The following is a 23,781-nucleotide window of genomic DNA, read 5'->3' on the forward strand; positions in this document are numbered from 1 at the left end:
GAATTGAGTTTTCAAAAGAGTTTTGAATTATGTGTTTGGTTATAAGTTTTGAAAAATAATGATTATGTTTTGAATTGAGTTTTGAGAAATGAGTGTAAAATTATGATTTGAAAGCTCAAAACAAACAATACACTCAAATCAATTGGTGAAACTATAATTTGAGAGGTTTACCAAACAGAACCTAAAACTCTATCATGTATGATCAAGAGCGTCAGCGACCGAGAATTGAGGCACGTTTCATCACTTCAAGTATGAAACGTCTATCTTTTCTCGTTTTTGGACTAACACCTATTCCAAACAAAAATGCAACAAAAGCATGCAAACATGTAATGTAGCTTAAGCATGCAAACATGTAAGAGACAAGCATGCAAACAACAATGCAACTACATAGCATACACAATGCAAAGAATAACATGGCATACTCAATGCAATGTAACATCATGGCATACACAATGCAAAGAATAACATCGCATACTCAATGCAATGTAACATGATGGCATACACAATGTGATAAATAATATGGCATACTCAATGCAATGTGATATAAGCATGCAAACAACATGGCATACACAATGCTAAATGGACTTAAACCAAAATGGACAGACCTCAGTCATATCCAAATCAGTGGCCATAACACCAAAACAAAGGCACAAAAGGGCAAGGCAAACATGCACATGCCTTGGCCTATCAAGTAGGCCTAAGAGCACAACCCTCAAGGGTGCTCAAGGAGTGATAAACATGGAAGTGTAACAACACTAAGTGCACTGAAATATGGTAAGAAATGATGCCAAATCATTCAAACAAAGCAAGCATAGCATGCAAAGGTTCTTAAAGCATGAAGCTAATAAAGAGGACTATAACGGGGGCATGCAATACATGGCACAAATGCATGAACCAATTATAGACAGAGTTCAAATAGGTCTAAACAAAGACCAAAATATCCTGAGATAGATGCTCAAGGACCTAGGCATGCATGCATACACACTAAGCCATAAACAAGGAAACAATGCACAATACTCAAAGGCATTCAAAGCATGAATGAAGTGGGAACATAGTCATGCTATAAGCTCTGAAATGAAGTATTAAATGATGCCAAATCATCTAAATAGCTCAAAGATAGCATGCATGAGTCATCAAAACACAAAGCTAGCGAGGCTAATTGCACTACAGCTATACAAAGCATGAAGCATATGGAAAAGGCAACCCAAAACAATCCTAGAACATGTCAAAATGATACTAAAACATATATGGAAGGAAGCCAACACAAGCTAACGTGAAGGGCATAAGGCATAATACATACAAGGCAAGTAAGGTGGATTACACTACACCTATTAAAACCGAGCATGAGATAACTTAACCAATAAAAATCAGAGTTATATCATGGCAAAATAACCCCAAAAACACATTGAAATGATAGCTCGCACGCTCAGGCAAGAAGGCATACGCAATGATTCATGTTAAGGCATAAATGGGCAAACCCTCCAACGCATTGAATAAGTGAAAGATATGAGTGTATGACCATGAAACATGAACTGAAATCACATAACAAATGATGCCAAATCATCCAAATAGTCCAAGTAAAGCATGCTAGTGGACTTAATACACAAAGCTAACAAGCTAAAATACACAATAGCTATACAAAGCATGGCATGCATGACCAAGACAACACAAATCAGAGCTAGAGCATGGTAAAACATGGACAAAAGTTTCTTGGAGTTAAGCCAAAAGTATGCTAAAATGACATGTTAAAACATGATGCATGTTAGGCTAAATCATGGAATTGCACTACAAGTCCATGGAGCATGCAAGTGCTAACCAAACCAAACCTTAACAGAGGTATGACATGGTAGAACATCACTAAAAATATGCTGAACTAGACTCAACATAAGCTAGAAAGACATGCTACTTCATGAAGCATACAAGATTAGTTTATGAAATTTGCACTACAAGTGTATAAGGCATGCAAGAGCCAACTAAACCAACCCAAAATAGATCTAAGGCATGCTAAAACAACACCAAAAACCTACTGAGATAGCCCCAAAACAAGCCAGAAAGACATGCTCAAACATGAGGCACATAAAGCTAGTTTGTAACATTTACACTAAAAGTGTATAAGGCATGCAAGGAATGACCAAACCAAGTCAAAATAGATCTGAGGCATGCTGAAATAATCCCAAATACATGCTAAGATATGGCCAACATAAGCTTAACAAACATGCTCACACATGAGGCTAATGAAACAAGTATTGAAGACACAAGGAGAGGGAATGACCATTTCCTTATTGGGACCTCAAAACACCACTTCCACCACTGAAATTCCTTTGAGTTTCAGTGGTGAGAAGGTCAAAACAAGGTGGTCCCAAAGGCTCAAAAAGAAGGCACAAAAGCAAGGCCAAACAAGTCCTAAGAGGGGATAGACAACCCCCAACACAAAAGTGACCTAAAACAAACTTCACAAGGACTGAAAAACAGAACTTTTTGTAGTAGGAAGTTAAGCCTAAAACAGCATGGAAGTAGGGCTAAAAGCTTAAGCAAAAATTGGGGTTTAAAAGGTTAAAAGTTCACCCTTGAAGACCACCTTTAAAGCTACAACTCCAGCAACTTCTTTGAGCTCAAACCAGTTCAAAAACTTCAAAACAAACCTCAAGAAGCCTCAGCAACCAAAGGATGGTGTTTGAGTGTGTGTTTGTGTACAAAAGTGAGACAAAATGACACTTTAAGGCACAAAACAAGAACAAACAAGGAAATATAAATACAAATGTATATCTATCTCTCAAGGCCAAATTTTCTGAACCTAGAGGAGGGAGGAGGAGGTTCTCTTATATAGAGAACAAAAGTGTAAGCTTCTTGAGGAAGCAAAGGGTCCAAGGCCATCCCTCTATACACGTGTATGGAGGATAGTTTCAGTGACTTCCAGCTATGCCAGCTGGAAGAAAATTTCTCCAAAAAGGTGACAAAAAGTAGCTGACCACTTGAAGTGGTCGGCCAGCTACTTATAGTGGTCAGCCGACCAACATAAGTGGTCTCCCAAGACAAAAACTGGTTAGCCATGGTGGGAGAGAGTCTAGAGCATGAAAACAATGCAATGGTGTCGTGGCCGACCAGAAAAGATAGCCCAAAGACCAAGGAGACTAGTTGCTAGACCAAAAAACTAGCTGGCGGGAAGAAAAGTGGTCTCCAAGGGGAAATACTAGTCTCCCAGCCTTGTACCACCTTCCAAACAAGGAAAACAAGATTTGTACCAAAAACAAACCAAAACGGATGCAAGACAAAAGTTCGGGAGGCAAACCGCACAGCCGGAAGCCTCGAAAACTAGTCTACTGGCACCAAAAGTGCTCTCCTGGACCACAATGTCCCTCTAGGCAGAGGCAACAAGGTGTGGTTCAAAAACCACGCTAAACGGAGAACGTTAAGCGGTCCCGAGCCAAGGCGCGCGGCCGAAGGCTCTGAAAATCAGAAACTGGTCTACGACCACGAAAAGTGGTCTACGACCACAAAAAGATGGTCTACCAGACCACTCCCTCCCTCCAGGGAAGAGAAACAAGTCCTGGTCTGCAAACCGAGCCAAAGCACAAAAAGTTCAGAGACCTGAAGGCAAGGCTCTCAGCCAAAATTCAGGAAACTCGAAACGAGCACAACATGTACTATCAACGAGCGCTCAATCGATGACGTCTGAGTCTTAAGGTCGGTCAAAATAGGGTGTCTACACCTACCACACTACCGCCCGAACCCCCACTGGGAAGACCCCCTTTCGCTTAACATACGGCGCTGAGGCGGTCATCCTAGTGGAAATCGTTCTACCTACCTCGAGGGTTCTGCATCCGAATCTAGAACTAACTGAAGAACTGCGTTGGGCAGACTTAGACCTAATTGAAGAGCTCCGAGAGACCACTGCTGTCAGGCGGGCCTCATGTCAACAAAAAATGAGAACACACTACAACCGCAAAGTCCGACCAAGGGAGTTCGCCGTGGGGGACCTTGTTTTCCGCGAAGCAACTCTTGCCACCAAAAATCCGGCTGAGGGCAAGCTGGCAGCCAAGTAGGAGAGACCTTACATTGTTAAGGCCAGACCTTGTCTAGACACTTACCGACTTCAAGACATGGAAGGTCGAGATCTCCCCCATCCATGGGACGCCGAGCACTTGAAGCGTTATTTTCAATAAAGCCCTATTTTTGTATTGATCAATTGTTGTATGTTCTTTTTGAAAATCTACACACTTGGATGCTTTTTTCCTTTTCTCACATGGTGTAAATTTGTGATCAGTGGACTACGCTTTAAATGACAATGTTTTAAATGATCAGTGGGCTACGCTTTATTGTCAGTTGTTGCTTTTGTCCTTTTTGACAATCTACGCTTTCAATAACACCTTGCTTGTAGCCTAAACTAGACTGAGTAACTTAAAGCCTCAGCCAGACTGAGCACTAAGAGCTTAGCTAGACTGAGTTACTTAAAGCCTCAGCCAGACTGAGCACTAAGAGCTTAGCTAGACTGAGTTACTTAAAGCCTCAGCCAGACTGAGCACGAAGGACTCAGCTAGACTGAGTTACTTAAAGCCTCAGCCAGACTGAACACGAAGGGCTCAGCCAGACTAAGTTACTTGAAGCCTCAGCCAGACTGAGCACAAAGGGCTCAGCCAGACTGAGTTACTTAAAGCCTCGGCCAGACTGAGCACAAAGGGCTCAGCCAGACTGAGTTAATTATGGCTCAAGCCAAACCGAACACGAATGAAGAGTTCGGCCAAGGCCATTCTTGCAACTTCATGATTGTAGCATAGTTGCCATACTTAGTTAAAATCCAGGTCCATGCTTTTACGTCTCTTAACATTCTTTACATTTTTAACTTTCATTTTTAATTCCGTTACAATCCACACGCCTCGTCGCCCAACCCAATCTTTCATTTCTTAACACTCTTACAGCATGATTTAAAACTTCACACTTTAAGACCTTTACATTTCAACGTTTTTATTGTTAACATTCTTTGCGTCATGGTTTTCTCACAAGTTAGACTGGCTCCCTACTTCTCAACTTTTACTACGATTTATACACAAGCCTTATTTAAATGTCCATTCTCATTCTTTTCAGATCTACAAGAAATAAAGACAACAGTACGAAAAAGCACAACTCAGTATTTTATTTACAAACTTACACATAAATTCACTATAGAAATTACACGACCAAAAAAAAACAACAACAACAAAAATTTTATTTACAAACAACAACATGCAAAACGAAAAAATTTTACATCAATCATTCATCCTCACTCGAGGCCAGGTCTTCTTCGTCAACCCCCTCATCTAGGGGGGTCTGGGCCACATCGTCTTCATCTATTCTCACATTGCTAAAGTCCAAGTCTGGGAACAACTCTTTTGCTTTACGTTTAAAAGTCTTCCAGCCACTGTCCCAAAACTCAGCCATCTCATGCTTGTAGAAGTCCAACCGCTGGAAGCTCTGGATCACTTCCTCTTCACTCTTATTTACAGCGGTCGCTCCCGACGGGCCAGCCCCCCTATCCCCCTCTCTCGCCAAGCTACTGGCGATGGCGCCAATAGCCATCTGGAAGTCAGCGGACCCCTTCAACTGCTCTACCGCTGTAACACATAGGTCGGGATACGCCGCCCTCTTAGATGCCAACTTGGTCCTCTCCTCTTCCAAGGTCTTCTCCAACCCTACCTTCTTAGCCACTGACTTGGCCCTTTCACTGGCCAGGGCCTTCTCCATCTCTGTCCTCTCAACCGCCAGTCTAGCCCGCTTGTTCGCCAGCGTCCTCTCTAACTCAGCGATCTTCTGATCTGCTTCTTCCTTTTCTTTGATCGACTGAGTGCATAAATCTTCATTACAGACCATGGCCTCATCCCACCTTTCATTGGCGACGGTGCAAGCTTTCTGGGCCTCTTCTAGCTTCTTCTGCTCACCAACCAACTAGAACTCGAGCGACACCACCTTGCGGCGTTCCGTCTCCAGCTCTAACTTGGTTGCAAGCAGCTCAGAATTAGCACGGTCTGCTAAATAGCCCTGCACCATCGCTCACACCTCCATCTTCTTGGCGTTCTGGTCATACTCCAGTCCCCTAACACACGCACTCTGCGTGGCTTTCCTCCAGCCCTCGGTCTCCCTCCTTAAACTTTCAAGCTGGGCCTTCACCTCCTCCAGCTTTGCTTTCAGTGGCCCAACTTCGCCTTTTGCGCGCACTGCTTTGTTCAGTAAGGCTTCTGCTAAGGCCGTTGCCTCCATTTGGGGCGAGCACAGCCCCCTTAGCAGTTCGGCCTCTATGAAACTTACCATCGAATGCACGGCCGCATTCTCCACTACTCCCAAGTGCTGATCTGCAGCAGTCCTGGCTTCACCTCCTTCTCCCTCCAGTCGGCCGGACACTGCTGAAGCGTGGTAAATGGCGGTCTTCAACCTGGCCCTCTCTCCTTCTCCTTGGGGCACAGGACCCCCCTTGGGCTGTTGTTCTGTCCCCTGCTGAGGGCCAGTTACCCCACCTTCCACTTATGTTTCGGGGCCCAGGGCACTCTCCATCCCCTTCGTTGTTCCCTCCAACTCCACTTCGGGGGTCCTCTCTGCCATCCCCTCATTCATCCTCTTCAAGGCTGGCCCCTCATCCCTTTCCTTTACTCTATTCTTCTTCTTCAGCACAGCCTCCACCTCTTTTTTGCCCTTTTTCTTCAGAGGATCCACTGGAGGTGGTCGTGGCTCAAAACTACTCAGGTCCTTCTCCCCCAGCGGCTTGGGGCGTGGTCGGACTCGTTTCTTCACGATCGGTTTGGGCGGCGGCCTAACTACGCCTCTTTATACTGATCGGGCTTGGCGAAGGTGGTTCTGTCCTCCACCTCTTGCCTCTTCCTCCTCGCCTCTAGTTTTTCCGGTGCAAGATCTCCACCGGTCGGCTGAGGGCCCACCCTTGAGGCAAACAAGACTGAGGGCTGAACAAGGTCGTCCCACTTGGCGCCCTTTTTCTCCCTCCATGCCTTCACCTTTTTCACCCTTTCCTCTGTCTCCGCCTCCAACCTTGGCTCAACCGACTTGGTTGGCACCTTCCACACCGTGCACACTCCTACTCCCCCGTTGGCGGACACATAGAACCACTGCGGCCTCCACCCCTTTACTGACGACGGTAACCCCGCCACCAGACCCTTCCCTTCCGCCGCTTGTAGGATGACCCAAGTCTCTTGCTGGCCCGAAGCCTTGTAGCATACAAAAAACTCATCCACCGTCATTGCAGCCCCTTCGTTCGCCCGCGGCTATGCGCTTGCACAGGTCAATAAAATCTTTCACGCATTGGGCATCAGTTGGCTCGGAGCCACCTCCAGCAATTCAACACGTCCACTACTATCCGGGGAAGCGGCAACCTCAACCCCCCCTTTAGCGCCTCTTCGTAGAGGGCAAACTCCCCCGGTCGAGCGTCGGATGGCCTCTCCTTCGACGTTGGCAATTTCAACTCTATCTCCGCGGGAATCTGACACCTCTCGCGCATCTCCTCTAACTCCTCCGCCATACATGTCGATTTATCAGCCTTCGTGTGCCAATTGTCTGGCCCCACTTGACTAATAGGTTTCGCGGCCGCAATCATCGTCATAGGATGAGCCTACACTGTCTGCCTAACTACCCCCCCTCCTTCGCTCCATACGGTACTGTTCCGCTAACTCCACCGCATCGTCGTCGCCTAACGAATCAAGCCTTGCAGTTGCTACTTCCTCTTGGACCATTTCTCTTGTGTGTCTGCGAATGGCTTCAGACGTGGGCACAAGAACGTTCACAAAATGTTACAGAGGTGTATCACTGGAAACAAACGAGTTTACTTCTGGAACGTGCTGGTTTTTTGCACAAAGATAGGTAAAACGGATAAAACCAACCGCCCAAGGCTTGCCTGTATTCCAAGGGTCAAGGTCAAATTTTGCCAGTTTGAAAGTTTTCAATTTTTTTTTTCAAAACCGCCTTTTCAAACACCCTATATTAACCTATCCCTTCGTTTCTTGCTCAACGTCTAACCTTCCCCATTACGGGATTTCGCCACGTGTACGACCACGATCCACTGCCCCCTTCCCCTACCCTATCTTTTCCACTTCAAATCACCACGTGCCCTGCCACTCCTCGAGCCCCGCGCATCGCCACTTCTTCCTCCACTCGGTCACCCTTCGCGGTCGGCCCTCCTCACGGTTAGTCCCTTCACTCGGTCACTCTTCATGGTCGGCCCTCCTTACGGTCGGTCCCCCCCCCCCCTCATTCACCATTCGCAGTCCGCCCTCTTCACGGTCGGTCCCTCCACTCGGTCACCCTTCGCAGTCAGCCCTCCTCACGACCGATTCCTCCGCACGGTCACCCCTCGCCATCGGCCTACCTCTCGGTCGGTCTTCGCCCCACCGGTCTCTCACAACCCTCGTTTTCTTCATTATTCCCTTCATTGGACTAAAGCTGTACTTGGAAATGGGGGACTACTGACATGGGTAAGCCAATAAAGGATATGGCCCACCACCTAAGGTCCAATCCATGATTCAAATACTAAAGCCCAACACTCGTGAAACCCAGCATTACACCAAACACCAATGACATCTAAACACTTGGCAAGTAGAGAATCACCTGCATCAGTAGACAAAGATCCTGCAAAGTTATTGCACCACACATCAGTCATTAATGAGTTTTCCTGCAGCATTTATTGCGATAGCCCTTCCCCGTCGGGACAGAATGGCCTCACCATGAACAAGGTAAGCTAGAGCATAGACTTTCAGCCAAGGTGACAGGTCAGAAGGGACAACGAAATGATTAGCAGAGGATATAAGCAGGTATCGAAGACAAGGTAAGGGTTAAGCTTTTCTATCACTAATCTATCTCTACATTCCATCTCTCTTTCTAACTTGCTCGTCAGAGAGTTCGCTGGGGACTCCCCGTTCCCCGTTGAACTCTTGTGCAGGTTTCTCTGTGGGCTTGGTACCTCCGGCACCGGTTTGAAAAGCGTGGATCAATCCGACCCATTTCATCTGAAACACGATGTATCATCAAAATCCATTGTAAGTGCCATTTGGCTTCTCCTTTATGAATTTTACCACGTTCAAAAAAAAAAAAAAAAAGAGAAGTAATGAAATATTCATCAACTATCTGTCACGTCCCGGTGATATTACATGTATACTGAGTACTATATCAATATGTTACTATATTATTATTAACAATTCCGATACAGACCCCCTCAATTGAAGACCCCCTCCACCCCCTCTGAGGTGGCAGCTAATGAAGGCATCTGAAGAAGAATCGCACAATGAAGAAGGTGTTATACACGCACCTGAAAGACAAGAAAAATACTGAAAAGAAAGACAGAAAAAAAAAAGCGGGAACGTCTTCCCTCTTCCCTTCCATCGTGCGTCCCCCATGGCTCTCCTCCGTCGACCATAGCTCTCCTCCGTTAGCCATAGCTCTCTGTCAACCATAGCTTTCCGTCGACCATAGCATTTTGTCAGGTAATGTTACTCGAAAACCCCTGATTCTCCCTGATTCTCCCTCTCTCTCTCTCTATCTACATCAACCATGCTGAAACTGTCATGATTGATGCTCATAATTTGGGGTTGTATATAAAATCTGTTCATAACCCCAAATGATGACATGACTGCATGTTATCAGTTTGTTTTGGCCGAGAATTGAAGCAGAGAATTTCTTTGTGATTATCAAATTTTTGATTGTAGTCATTCACTTTTTGGACATTACAGAAGGTGCGAAAATAACTACCAATTTTTGACCATTACAAGTTATTATGTTATCACCATAGTGGTGAATCCTACCAGGAAGTATGGAAGCATAATACAGATAAAACAGGGGTTTTAAAGTTGGACACAACAACTCGATTCAATAAAAGGCCTGAATTCCACTATTGCTCCAATTGGAATTTCTTGGATCCATCTTTCATAGGTTGCGACTTGAATACATGCACCTACCTCAACCCCAAGAAATTTTAACAGGTCTGCATATATGGTATAGGAACCCGTAGTAAAACTGGATAGATCATGGTATGCAATTAGAAATGGAGAAGAAACTGGCACTGTGTGAGAACACCAACAGCATGTAGCATTGATATATGATAAATTAAACCAAAATGCAAACTTTTTCAATGTTTCAATCATCATAGATATGTTGAACAAAGTTTATTATTAGATGTTTGATTAGTTTAATAATTTTATTATTAGTTTTATAATATTTTAGCTCATGTTTGATCTTATAAACATCTGTGATTAGTTTTACACATCACAGATGTTTCAATTTGTTTGATGGTTTATTTCAACAGCTTGTACAGTTGATTAGCTGATGTTTGATCTTATAAAATTATTATTCTAAAATCATTCTATTTGAATTTCATTTTTGATTCTTGTAGAATGGAGGTTGATTCAAGTGGTTGTGACAATTCTTTAGTAAATGAAGGTGAACAAGTTGAATCTGATTTCCGACCCCCTCAAAAACAAGTTGAAGAACCGAAGAAGGGTATGTGTTTTAGCTCAAGGGAAGAAGTGTACACATTTTATGCCACATATGCTAAGCATGTTGGATTTTCTATAGCTCATAGAGCACAACATTTTGGAGATGATGGCGAATTAAAAAACTTTGCAATTGAATGTTCTCGAGCGGGGGAGAGAAAAAAGAAATCAGAAGTGAACCCTTTGAAGCCATCTTTGTCCACAAAAATTGGTTACAAAGCAAGGGTACGAGGTACTCTACAAAAGAATGGGACATATATGTTAACCACAGTTAACCTTGAACATAATCATGAGTTGATTCCCACCGACTCTCGTCATTTTGCAATGAATAAGAAAATTCGTACTCCTGTGAAGAGAAGATTAGAAATCAATGATGAAGCAGGGATTGGGGTGTCTAGGAACTATCATTCAATGGTTGTTGAAGCGGGGGGATACGAGTCATTGACATTTGATGAGCGAGATGCAAGGAATTACATCAATAGAGCTAGAAGATTAAGGCTTAGTGAAGGTGATGCCGAATCACTTCAAAGTTATTTTATGAGGATGCAAGCACATAGTGAGAAATTTTTTTATGTGATTGATGTTGATGAGGAGTTTCGCATTAGAAACTTGTTTTGGGCTGATGCAAGGAGTCGGGCTATGTATGAATCATTTGGAGATGTTGTTTCATTTGACACAACTTATCTGACGAACAAATATGACATGCCATTTGCTCCATTTGTAGGAGTCAATCACCATGGATAGTCTATTTTGCTTGGTTGTGGATTGTTATCTAGTGAAAACACCGACACATTTGTTTGGCTATTTAAGTCGTGGTTAAGTTGCATGTCAAATAAACCTCCAAAAGCTATCATAACTGATCAGTGCAGAGTTATGCAAAATGCTATAGAAATTGTCTTTTCACAGGCCCGGCATCGATGGTGCTTATGGCATGTAATGAAGAAAATACCGGAGAAGTTGAAAGGATATGCTCAGTATGAACCCATGAAGTTGGCTATGCAAAATGCAATTTATGATTGTTTGACAACAGATGAATTTGAGGAAAAATGGGAAGAGATGCTTACTAAATTCAATCTTTATGATAATGACTGGTTGGGGGTACTATATCATGAGCGGCATCGATGGGTTCCTGTATATGTTAAAGACATTTTTTGGGCTGGCATGTCAACAACACAACGAAGTGAAAGCATGAATGCTTTTTTTGATGGATATGTCAACCCAAAGACTACATTAAAACAATTTGTTGAACAATATGACAATGTATTGAGAAGTAAGGTAGAGAAAGAGAAGAAATCAAACTTCAAGTCTCGACACAAATTGTTTGATTTTCTAACTATATATGGCTTCGAGAAGCAATTTCAACAAGCCTACACCAATGCAAAATTCAAAGAAGTTCAAGGAGAGTTGAAGAGATTAGTGTACTGTCAAGCCGTGATTGTCAGAGAGGAGGGAGCAATTTGTACATATAATGTCCAAGAAGCGATGATAGTTTGTGACAAGATGAAGCATGTGGATTTTGTTGTGTATTTTAATTCAATTGAATGTGAAGTTCAGTGTATGTGTCGATTGTTTCAGTTTAGAGGGATTATGTGTGCTCACTCACTCGCGGTGCTTGTAAGAAGGTGCATAAATGAGGTGCCAAGTAAGTATATTTTGCCACGTTGGAGGAAAGATTTGGTTCGAGAGTACACATGCATCAAAACCACGTACACTGGCTTTGGAGATGATTTCAATACAAGTTGTTATGAGAGGATGAACAAGAAATTGATCGCCATTATACAACTTGCTGGTAATTCGGAAGGGAAAATTAAAATTATAGACCATGGGTTGGATGAAATGAAGGATAGAGTCATGCACGATGAATCGGGTGATGGGAGTAATTTACCACCTTCTACTAATAGGATACCATCTTCTACAAAAAGTCCAATTGCCACCGGATGTACATCGGGTGCTAGTACAAGGAAGGTGGTTAGTCCTTTGGTTGTTCGGCGAAGAGGCCGTCCAGTAACGAAACGAAAGGTTGCCAAAGTAGATCAAATAGTTAATCGGTTCAAGGCAACGGAAAAAAAGCAAACAAAAGCAAAGGTAAATTGTATATGGAATTGAACTTGTTTTTTATTTTTTTAACAAACTCTTTTCAACTACATTTTTACAAACTCTTGAACCAATATAGGCTGCTAAGGTTCTTCAATTTGAAGCTCAAGCTCAAGCTGAAGTTCAAGCTCAAGCTCAAGCTCAAGCTCAAGCTTATACATCATATTATCCATATATGGTTGGCATGCAAAATAGTGTGTATGCACCGGTATGTGTTCATAAGACGACTTTACATTCATTTTTTGTTTTCATTTACAAATATTTTGTAACATGTCTTTTTTTACTTGAATTATGACAGGTCGTAAATGCTATTGGAGGCACATCTCTTATCCCATTGAACTTTGTAAGCGGCACACCGAGAAGTTTGATTCATGGTCCAACTCAATTTTTTGGATCTGGATCTCTAACCCCATCGGGTTCTAATGCATGCACACCGGGAATGAATGACGGGCATTGCACAGCGCGAAAGAATGATGGAGATTGTAGAAATGTTTGACTAGTTTATTGAACATTGACATTTTGTTTTTGAGATTGAAACTTATTATGTTAAGTCCCATATTACATGTCTAACGCATGTTGTGTATGAATTTTGAAGATTGGTTATTGAGTTCATGGTTTATTTTGACAATCTATATTTCAGCATTTTCATTTCATAGTTGATGGTTTAAAAAATTCTGTAAAAAAATCTGTTTCATTTTGCTATTTTGACAGTGTTTGAGCATTTTGTCAGTGTTTGAGCATGATTTTTTGAGAGTTCATGCAGAATCTCTGTTCACAGTTCATGGTTTAAGAAATTTGTAAGAAAAATGATTTTAGCCAAAATATAGTTTTTTTAGTTCATGGTTCAAATCTGTAAAAATCTGTGTAAAAATTGCAAAAATCTGTCAACGATGTGAAATCTGGTAAAAATCTGAAATCTGTGTACAAATCTGTGTAAAATCTGGTTCATGGTTCACATTTCATGCTCAAATGTCTGAAATCTGGTTTAAAAATCTGTCTAAAATCTGGTTTACAAATCTGTGTAATCTGTGTAAAATCATGTTGAAATGTCTGAAATCTGGTTCTATCAATGATGGTTCATGGTTCATGCTGTTTAAAATCTGTCAATGCTGGTTCATGCTGTCAATGATGGTTCATGGTTTATGCTGTCAATGAGGGTTCATGGTTCATGTTGTTTAAAATCTGTTTATGGTTCAAATCTGTAAAAATCTGTTTATGGTTCAAATCATGGTTGCAAAAATATATCTGTGTATGGTTCAAATCATGGTTGCCAAAATATGTCTGTTTATGGTTCAAATCATGGTTCAAATCTGTAAAAAATCTGTCATGGTTCATGCTCAACATCTTGATTCCACAACATCTTCATTCCACAACAAACCTATTTAAATTCTGACATGGATTAAAATCTGTCATGGGTCATGGTTCAATTCATGGTTTAAAACCTGTTCATGGTACACATATTCATTCCACAACAATTCCACAATAACACATCTTCATTCCACAACAATTCCACAATACCACATCTTCATTCAACAATGACAATTCAACAATTCAGTGGGTCATTTCCATTCCACTCAAAAATTCAACAATTAACAACAACACATATTCCATTCCACAAAACATATTCAACAATACATATTCCATTCCATAACAAAACATAGTTCAATCTACTTCTACTTCTACTTCTAACTAGCATTACATCTTCATAAGTAATAACACACCAATTACTAGCAAGAAAAACATCACAAATTCTAGTTTTTGCATCTTTGCAGTAACACAGCTAAATTGTTCCGTCATAGATCTTTGTTGTTCGGTCATAGCGCGAAGTTGTTCCGTCATAGATCTTTGTTGTTCGGTCATAGCTCGAACTTGTTCCGTCATAGATCTTAGCAGTTCTCTTTCTACTTGTCTTGGAATTTCTTGATCTCCACATTCTAAATTCATAGGCACACACCATCCAATGAAAAGACCACAACCATTACAAGAGTAGAATAGCTTGTTTTTGTTTCGATCTGTCTCAAAAATTTGAATGATGGCCTTTTTCTTACATGTAGGACAATTTTTGTTCAAGTACATCAACCGATCTGAGCTACTGGCGTTCACAGTTGAACTTGACATCTGCAATAACAAGTTATCTTCATTAACTGAAAATTGAATCAAAAAGTGAACTTAATAGTCTCATATGGGAATAGTCTGAAATTGAATCAAAAAGTTCAAATTCAAACACTGTCAGTTTGAATTTGAACTCATACAAGTTACATTTTCTGTGCATTGGGCTACTTCCATTTTTGAATTGTAAGTGAAACTTGAACATTAACACCTTGGTTCATGCTGTTTAAGTGAAATTTGAACATTGGGCTAGTTCCATTTCATAAATCCAATTCAAACTCCATTAAGTAAATAGAAGTATTAAACAACTATTTGATCTACTTTGGCAAATTTGATTTCAGAAATTTGATAGTGACTTTTCAATTTTAATCTACTTTGGCAGATTTCAAATAGTTAAGTAAATAACTCATTAACTATTCAAACTCCAATTCAAACTCCATTTCACTTAACTACTTTGGCAAATTTGATAGTCACAGATTTTACACAGATTCAGTAAATAGCTTAGTGTAAGTAAATAGCTCATTAACTATTCAAACTCCAATTCAAACAAATTGAAATGGAACCATTAACTATTGATATAGGAACCTGCGTGTATTCAAACACTAAGCTATATGGTATAGCTTAGTGTATTCAAACTCCAATTCCTATATGGTATAGGAACCTGTTCAGATTGTACACAGATTTAGTATAGCTTAATTTATAAATTAAACTCCAACATATTTGGGGTGTCTATTAGCTATACCATTAAGCTAAACCATATAGGAATTGGAGTTTAGCTTAAACTATCTTTCATAGATTAAATCTGTGTAAAATCTGAACCATTAAACTAAACCATTAAGCTAAACTTTGCAACAAATCTGTTTCCTTCCTAACCTATCAATTTCAATTCCTACACAGGGATTAAGCTAAACCATTAAGCTATACCATATAAATTAAGCTAAACTTTGCAACAAATCTGTATAAATTAAGCTAAACTCCAATTCACACCCCAATCCCTGTGTAAAATCTATATAAATTAAGCTATACCATATGGTAAAAGATAGTAGTTGTTGATTTCAGTAGATTTTACACAGATTTTACACAGATTTTCAATTTCAGAAATTCAATCCATCTGTTCAGATTTTACATAGATTTTTACACAGATTTCAGAAATATGAACAAATCTGTATAAATTAGGGCATCAACAACATATATATGTTAATTTCAAAAATTTTAACAACATATATATTACCTCAACTTGGGGATGACAATTTCTGAAATTTCGGAAGTTGGCAAAATTAGGGCAAAATCAACATATATACATTTATATATATATATATATATACACCAGATTGAAATAGAGGCAGTCGGGACTCGAGTGGACAGAGTCAGACCTGTCGTTGGGGCGTGAAAGGGAGGAGGGGGTCCGTTGAATAAGATGGAAAGGGAGAGAGAGAGAGAGTGCGTCGGGCGTCGGGCGTGGCAGTCAAAGACGTCGAAGTGAAAGAGAGGAGCTGAAGGAATCGGCCTTCGGAGTTGGGAGTTGGAGTCGTCGAGTTCAGGAGGAGTCGTTTTGCCTCTCGATCGCCATTGTCATCTCCTCTATTTTTTCCCGTTCAAAAATGTGTTTGAATTCTGAAATAGGAGGGGCGTCGGGCTTGGTATGTCACGTGACCCATCACGTGCTGTCCAGCTCAGAGGGGGTCGAGGGGGTCTTATTTTGAGGGGGGCGGAAACATTTTTCTATTAGTAATTTAATTTATTATATAAATTATAAATATTTTAAAATTTTAAAATTATATTATATCATTTATTAGTATATTAATTTAGAGTAATATTAAGGATCATGAAAAAAATATCATGAAAATTATCATGAAAAATTTTCAACTTTTAAATTACCCATACAATAAAATACTACACACTAATTAAGGAATGAAAAATTTTCATGATACATTTCATGATATATTTTTCATGATCCCTACCATTACAAATTAATTTATATAGAGAAAAGTTAAGGATCATGAAATTTTTTTCATGAAAATGAACATGAAAGATTTATGATCCTTGGATTACTTTGGTTAGTGTGTGATGCTTTATTCTAAGTGTAATCCAAGGGTCACAAAGCTTTCATGATTATTTTCATAAAACATTTTTCATGATACCTAGCATTGCTGATTTATGAGAAAAGGATCAATTTGTACAAAACGTCTACCTCACTTTATTCTAACCCAAAAACCAACCCAGTACTGCCACTTAGCATCCTCTCATTGGCCTGTCTAATACACGCTCCCCCATTTCCCACCGTCGAGTGAACAAACCAATTTTCTTCCATAGAATAGAAGACACCTCATATATATCTATACTATTATAAAGTTAACAGCTCTTATGGTGTCCTGAAGTTTTACTCTCCTCATACTATGTGGCAGTATTTTTTATTTTTAAAAAAAAAGTTAAACAAAGAGATAGGTAAAATTTCAACCCATGACCATGAATATAAGTACGAGGACTCATACTACTTAAACTAAGTATACACTATAATATTAATTTTATTATTATTTTTTTTTATTCCTACTTGTATACATATATTTGATCAAAGAAGAGAAGACACCTCATATCATCACGGCCATTCCCATCTTTTCTCTCTCTCTCTCTCTCTCTCTCTCTATAATACGTATATACATCTACACTTACAAGGGGCTGACCCCTCTCTCTCTGTATCTCTCTCTGTAAATTCGTCAATTTGCAATGGCGGACGAAGGAGAGGCATTGTTGAACAGGAAGAACAAATACTCGCGAAGCGTTTCGCACGCACAAGACGAATTGAAAAGCTTCAGATCGTGGCTCAGATGGATGTGCGTGGACCAGTCGAATGCGTGGACGACGTGTCTCTCGTGGTTGGTGTTCGTTGTAATGGCGATCGTCGTCCCTTGTCTCTCTCACTTCGTCCTCGCCTGTTCCGACTGCGACACCAAACACGCCAGGCCTTACGACGGCGTCGTTCAATTGTCTCTCAGCACCATCGCTACCTTGTCCTTCCTTTGCCTCTCCAGGTTCGTCAGCAAGTATGGCCTCAGGAGGTTTCTCTTCTTTGATAAGTTGTGGGATGAGAGCGAGACGGTTCGCAACTGCTATACGCAACAGCTAAATGTATGTTCTCTCTCTCTCTCTCTCTCTCGGTTTTTTAGAATTTGATATATACATATATATATTGATTTTTAGATTTTGAAGGAAGTTTAGTTTTGCTTAAATTGTGTGTTTTTGTGTGGGAAACTTTGAATTTTCAGGATCATGAGAAAATTTTGGTAATTTGATGATTTAGGTCCTCTCTTTATCATTGTGAAGTTTATTTTTCAATGAATGGTTTAGTTTTCAAAATCTGTTTTTTGAAAATATACTTAAAAAAAAAAAATTTGGTAAAAGAAACACTAAACAAAAATTGAAAATAATATGATTTTTTTTTTCTTCCACAAAATAGATTTAAAAACTAAGCCAAATAGAGAAATACTGGGAACTTTAAATATAAGTTTAAATACTAGGCCATAACTATTAGTCCCACAAATATGGGACTATTCTATCCCATAGGGGTGTGGGATAGAAATCATGAAATTGGTATCCCATGAGATTATTTGGTGAAATGTCCATTTTACCCTCCATGCTATTACTTAGTAAACAATTAGAAATGATAAAATAGTCTTTTGAACATTTATAAATTATTTTTTTAGTGTTGTTAATTTAAAATTATATATTAAATAAAAAAATTAAATTATAAATTATAAATTTAATTTAATTAAAAATAATAAATTAAAAATTATGACCTTACAAATTAATTTTTTTTAGTGTTGTTAAAAAATTAAATTTACATATTTCTCTAAAATTATTTTTTTTGTGTTGTTAATTTAAAATTATATATTAAATAAAAATTATAAATTATTAATTAAATTTATTTAAAAATAATAAATTATAAATTATAGCCTTATAAATTAAATTTTTTTAGTGTTGTTGAAAATTTAATTTATATATTAAATAAAATTATTTTTTTATTGTCGTTAATTTAAAATTATATATTAAATAAAAAATATAGATTATAAATTTAATTTAATTGAAAATAATAAATTAAAAATCATGGCCTTATAAATTAAATTTTTTTAGTGTTATTAAATTATAAATTATAGATTACAAATTTAAAATTATATATTAAATAAAAATTATAAATTACAAGGATGAAATGGTCTTTTGAACATTTATCCTTATCCAGTCCGTCTAACTAAACATTGGATTCATTAAAAATAGTCCAATCCAGACATCTAATCCCATGACTAAACAAACATAGGATATAAATCCAGTCCAACCAAATAGTCCGGGAACAATGTATTCCGAGACTAACAGTCCGATAGATTACAATCCCTCTTATCCAATCCGTCCAAACAAACGCACCCTAAGAATATTGAACACCACCAATCATTATCATCCTCTCTGCTTCTCCGAGCAATCAGTTGTCTTTGGGCTCATAAATTTTACCACTTTAATATGAAGAAGGTGAGGAGTTGGATTAGATCACACAAAATTTGTGTCACTTTTGAAGTTGAGGAAAGAAAGAAAAAGTCCAAGCAAGCAGTCCGTGATTCTCTCAATCACTGAAGAGAAAAAATGAGAGGAAATGTGACAGGCAAGATTAGGACACTTGTAGTAGTATGACTATATAGGGGGTGGGTGCGGGTTAGTTTGGGTCACAAACTTTTAATTCGTCGTTCATCCGTCAAATTAATAGATTAGAAAAAATTAATTCACATCCGTCCACTAATTCGATGAATGTGGATTGAGCAGATTAGTGGATGAATACGAATCAGTTTGACGGAACATAATTCAACTTGTGCACTTCTTAATATATATATATATATATTATAGTCAATGACTTAAAAAAGTATTACAATTACTACGTACTTCATCTACATATTACAATCACAGCATATCTCATCTAAATAAAGTATTACAATCTGTGATTTTTAAAATATAAAAATAATTCAAATCACCAAAATCATGAACAGAGAAATAGTAGAGATTGTATGCCTCTGTATTATTACATCTATATCTGTTTTTGAAAATAAAAACCAACCAGCATATATCATCTTTTTTATTTATTATTTTTAGAGTTAGATTTAAAAACCAAAAAATATAAAAAAATTATACATTTATTTTTTTCAATTCAAAAAATATATTTAAGTTGAAAATTCTTTTTCAACAAAATATATTCAATAAAATATTTAAATTTTTTTTCAATTGAAAATACAAATAGAATATTTAAACAAATTAAAAATACAAAGTCTTACAAATTTCTAAGGGTGTTCGCGGTTTGGCGATTCGGTTGCGGTCAAAAGAACCTCAAATCTGTCATCTGTCCAAAACTAAGCGTATTGAAAAGAATCAATTTGTAACCATCCGTTCGTCATCATGCATCCGTCCAAAATGTGACGGATCTGTTCGGTTCGATCGGTTTCGACGGATCAATATATCCACTGCTCACTCTAAAGCAGTGGCCATAAGTTTTTTTTTTTTTAATTAAAATTTTGTACTTTTTGCATTTCTTTAATTGCACATTAAAATTAAATTGTCACATCAATTTTTTTTTTTATTTTATATATATATAATTTTTTGTAAAAAATTAAAAAATTACTAAAATAATATGTACCAAACAAAATCTAAAATTACTTTGATTAAAGACAGTTGTATTATCAACACAGTATGCAAAGAATACTCTCTTTCTTATGTAAAGGGAAAACATTGTTGATAAGCGATTTAATCAGAGAGGCCAGTAATATGCCCTTTTAGAATTTCTTGATGAAATTGAAAGAATCAATGTCGAAATTGCAAATTTCGAATGTTCTTTACCATTAGAAAAAAAAATTCTATTTCCATCAACTCAAAAGGACAACAGAGAGAATTTGTTTTGCGAGAAGTCCTCAGATTTTGTGAGAGTTGACTTTCTCTCAAGAAAAATGCTCGTAACCGTGTAGTGGTATCATTAGCTTTGATGGATGAAAAAAAAAAAAAAAAAAAAATTTGTAAAAACATATATAGGAAATGTAAAAGGGAAATTACCGTTGAGGTGGGGTTTTAAAAAATTATTACACATTAATGAAAAAATTTATAATTATAATTATTAATATTTTTAATATTTATTATTTTTTTATAAATATTTTTTCTGATATGTAATTTTTCCAATGTAAGACTATATATGAATATGCCAAAAATGCATTGAAATTTTAATTATTTTGGTATTATTCAAACGACAACAACAGTCCACTGAACCACTCTTGAACCCCTTTTCCCTGACCTTTCTTGCCTACATCACTCGAGGTTGTTGGAAAGGAAGCTAATCATGATAAAATAGCAAAAACATGAGGTAACAAGGGCTTGATATGATTTGCAACATAATTTGAATAATTCTCAGTAATTATATAAGATTGCTCCGGAATTCGGATCAATATGAGATTGATTAATCTCAAAATAGAATAGATCAAACTCATCTTAATCAGTTGAATGGAGTTAAAATCAAACTCCTTCCATTCTTATTTGTGTGATTTCATTGATAGAAAACCTGTATTCACATCTCAATTTTCTGTTAATTATGTAGAGATCACTGCAAATTCTCTTCATCTTCGTCCTGCCTTGTTTTGCTGCGGAGATTGCGTACAAGATCTGGTGGTATGCCTCAGGGGCCAGTGGGATACCCTTCTTAGGCAATGCTTTGGTGAGTGACACAGTAGCATGCATCCTGGAGTTATGCTCGTGGCTCTATCGGACGGTGGTGTTTTTCTTGGTGTGCGTCCTCTTTCGTCTGATCTGTTATTTGCAGATTCTCCGATTACAAGACTTCGCTCAGGTGTTCCAGGTGGAATCTGATGTGGAGTCAGTGTTGAGGGAGCACCTCAGGATCAGGAGGCATCTGCAAATCATAAGCCATCGATACCGCGTGTTCATATTGTGGGCCCTGATCTTCATCACAGCGAGTCAATTTGCATCACTCCTATTGACTACTAAAGCTGACGCCGAAGTCAATATTTACACAGCAGGCGAACTTGCGGTGAGACTCTACACCATGCCATACTACACCAAAACTGCTATATCAATAATAAAATAATAATAATCATAATAATAAATAACAAATTGAACAGTACTAAGTATTCAAATAAATTATTAAATATTTTATCTAATTTATAAGCATATGGTTATGAGGCTTCTCTCATGATGATAAGACCCATAAAATTTGATAATCCATTTAAAATTGTAGCATTTTTGTTATAGTAATCAAACTCTGATCATATTAGCGGGACCACTTGGACCCTTTTTAGTTGGGTATAATGGAAATGTATTATTTACAGGTCCAATTGTGAAAAACATCCTTGCTAAAATATAGGCCCAAATGTTCTAATATTTGCATATTAGGAAATTCTATAAGACATACGTGTTTTGTAGTGCGTTTTCTATATTTTAGTTACGATATTTGTGATATTTGATTATGACATATTTAGATATTAATATACATATTATGATGTTAGTTATGAATTTTTTTAATATTTGTTATAATATTATTTTAATTATAATTTAAGAGATTTTAATTATATCTTATTTGATATTTTATTATAATTTTTTTAAAAAAAATATGGCTGAAAATATTCAGGTATGTGTGGTAATCAACCCTATAAATATAAATAAGCCCGTCAATCTTTAGTAAATTTTGAGGCTGCATCTTTTGTAAATTTGGCGTTGGAAAACAACTTTTATAGCTCTCTCTCACTCTCTCTCTCTCTCTCAACAATGGTTTTGTTTGTGGACTGCAGCTATGCTCCATGAGCCTTCTGGCTGGGATCTTAATTATACTGCGGAGTGCAACGAGGATCACGCACAAGGCCCAGTCTGTAACGAGCCTTGCTGCAAAGTGGCATGTGTGTGCAACCATAGATTCCTTCGATACAGTCGAATCTGAGACTCCAATGGCTCCTCAAGTTGACCGTAATCTAGTTTTCCCACTCAGCACCGATGGTTCATCGGACTGTGAGGATGGTGGTGACGAAGAAGATGACCTTGACAACACCAAACTTATCCCGGCCTACACGTACAGTACTATCTCATTCCAGAAAAGACAAGCATTAGGTGAGTCTTCTACAAACAATCAAATTTGCAAATTACAAAATTAACCGATTTCAAAGTATGCATTTTGTTTCATTTTGATTTTATTTTTTGAACTTTTTGAAGTTGCGTATAAATTCTCGCAGTGCCGTTTTGGTACTATAATTGACATCTAACTGTTTTTTAGTTTTTTATTTTAATTTTAATTTTAATTTTTTTTTGGGGTGGACAGTGACATATTTTGAGAACAACAGAGCAGGGATAACGATATATGGATTTATGCTGGATAGGGGTTCACTTCACACCATATTTGGGATAGAGTTGTCCCTAGTCCTCTGGTTGCTTGGGAAGACCATTGCTAGTGTTTGAAAGCTCCTGGCTTTACGTATATAGCCATTCGGGATTTGACAAATCTCTTTAAATCAGATGCAAGAGAGAGCTATGATGATTTGTTGCAGATAGGGATATGATGGTTTGTTCACGTAAAGGGTGTGTATTATTGAGGCCGTGTTGGTTCAAGAATTTAGGAAGAAATTTAGAAAAAGAAAATGAAAAAGTATATGAAATAATGTGAAATATAGTTATATTTTATTCATATTTCATATATTTTTTCTTTTTTTCTTTTCAAATTTCTTACCAAATCCTTCAACCAAACACAGCATTAAAGACTACATTCTTTCTTTTTCTTTTCGCTGTATTGTTTATCCATTTTCCTTCCTTTTTTTTGTAGTTGTATCATGTCATAGTTTTTTGTATAATAATAATATTATCCCGATTTTGTTTCAATTTTTTGAATTTAATTTTTTTAAATTTTAGTTTTTTTTTTAGTAAATTTTTTTAATATTTTAAGTAATTTTTTTACTTTTTAGATACACTTAATATAAATACAATTAAAAAGTATAATATGTATAAAAAAATCTTTAAAAATTCACTAAATACCAAAAATATGAAAATTTAGTACAATTTCGTATTATTGTATATTTATTGATTTTTTAAAAAATTTTAATTTTTTTTT

General features: G+C 37.8%; 2 protein-coding genes across 2 annotated transcripts; both read left to right on the forward strand.

Moving 5' to 3' along the window:
• Positions 1-8,546: 8,546 nt before the first annotated feature.
• On the forward strand, positions 8,547-11,201 carry LOC145798368 (protein FAR1-RELATED SEQUENCE 5-like). The gene is made up of 3 exons (XM_082885896.1): positions 8,547-8,705; positions 9,967-10,031; positions 10,358-11,201. Exons 1-3 carry the CDS (start codon positions 8,547-8,549, stop codon positions 11,199-11,201), a joined length of 1,068 nt encoding a protein of 355 aa, XP_082742022.1.
• Positions 11,202-17,037: 5,836 nt separating this feature from the next.
• On the forward strand, positions 17,038-23,552 carry LOC145797391 (extracellular ligand-gated ion channel protein (DUF3537)). The gene is made up of 4 exons (XM_082884419.1): positions 17,038-17,786; positions 21,271-21,720; positions 22,478-22,790; positions 22,999-23,552. Exons 1-4 carry the CDS (start codon positions 17,385-17,387, stop codon positions 23,133-23,135), a joined length of 1,302 nt encoding a protein of 433 aa, XP_082740545.1. The 5' UTR covers positions 17,038-17,384; the 3' UTR covers positions 23,136-23,552.
• The last annotated feature ends 229 nt before the right edge of the window (positions 23,553-23,781 follow it).

The sequence above is a fragment of the Camellia sinensis genome, chromosome 8 (assembly GCF_055761805.1).
Source record: "Camellia sinensis isolate YWXY chromosome 8, ASM5576180v1, whole genome shotgun sequence".
Lineage (NCBI taxonomy): Eukaryota > Viridiplantae > Streptophyta > Magnoliopsida > Ericales > Theaceae > Camellia > Camellia sinensis.

Bases quoted from the DNA above. Each gene is read 5' to 3' on its own strand.
- LOC145798368 (XM_082885896.1), top strand. From the start codon at position 8,547: ATGACATCTAAACACTTGGCAAGTAGAGAATCACCTGCATCAGTAGAC. The intron at 8,706-9,966 runs GTAAGCTAGAGC...TATATGGTATAG, and splicing joins ATGGCCTCACCATGAACAAG to GAACCCGTAGTAAAACTGGA. The intron at 10,032-10,357 runs GTGAGAACACCA...TGATTCTTGTAG, and splicing joins GGAGAAGAAACTGGCACTGT to AATGGAGGTTGATTCAAGTG.
- LOC145797391 (XM_082884419.1), top strand. From the start codon at position 17,385: ATGGCGGACGAAGGAGAGGCATTGTTGAACAGGAAGAACAAATACTCG. The intron at 17,787-21,270 runs GTATGTTCTCTC...TTAATTATGTAG, and splicing joins GCTATACGCAACAGCTAAAT to AGATCACTGCAAATTCTCTT. The intron at 21,721-22,477 runs GTGAGACTCTAC...TGTGGACTGCAG, and splicing joins ACACAGCAGGCGAACTTGCG to CTATGCTCCATGAGCCTTCT.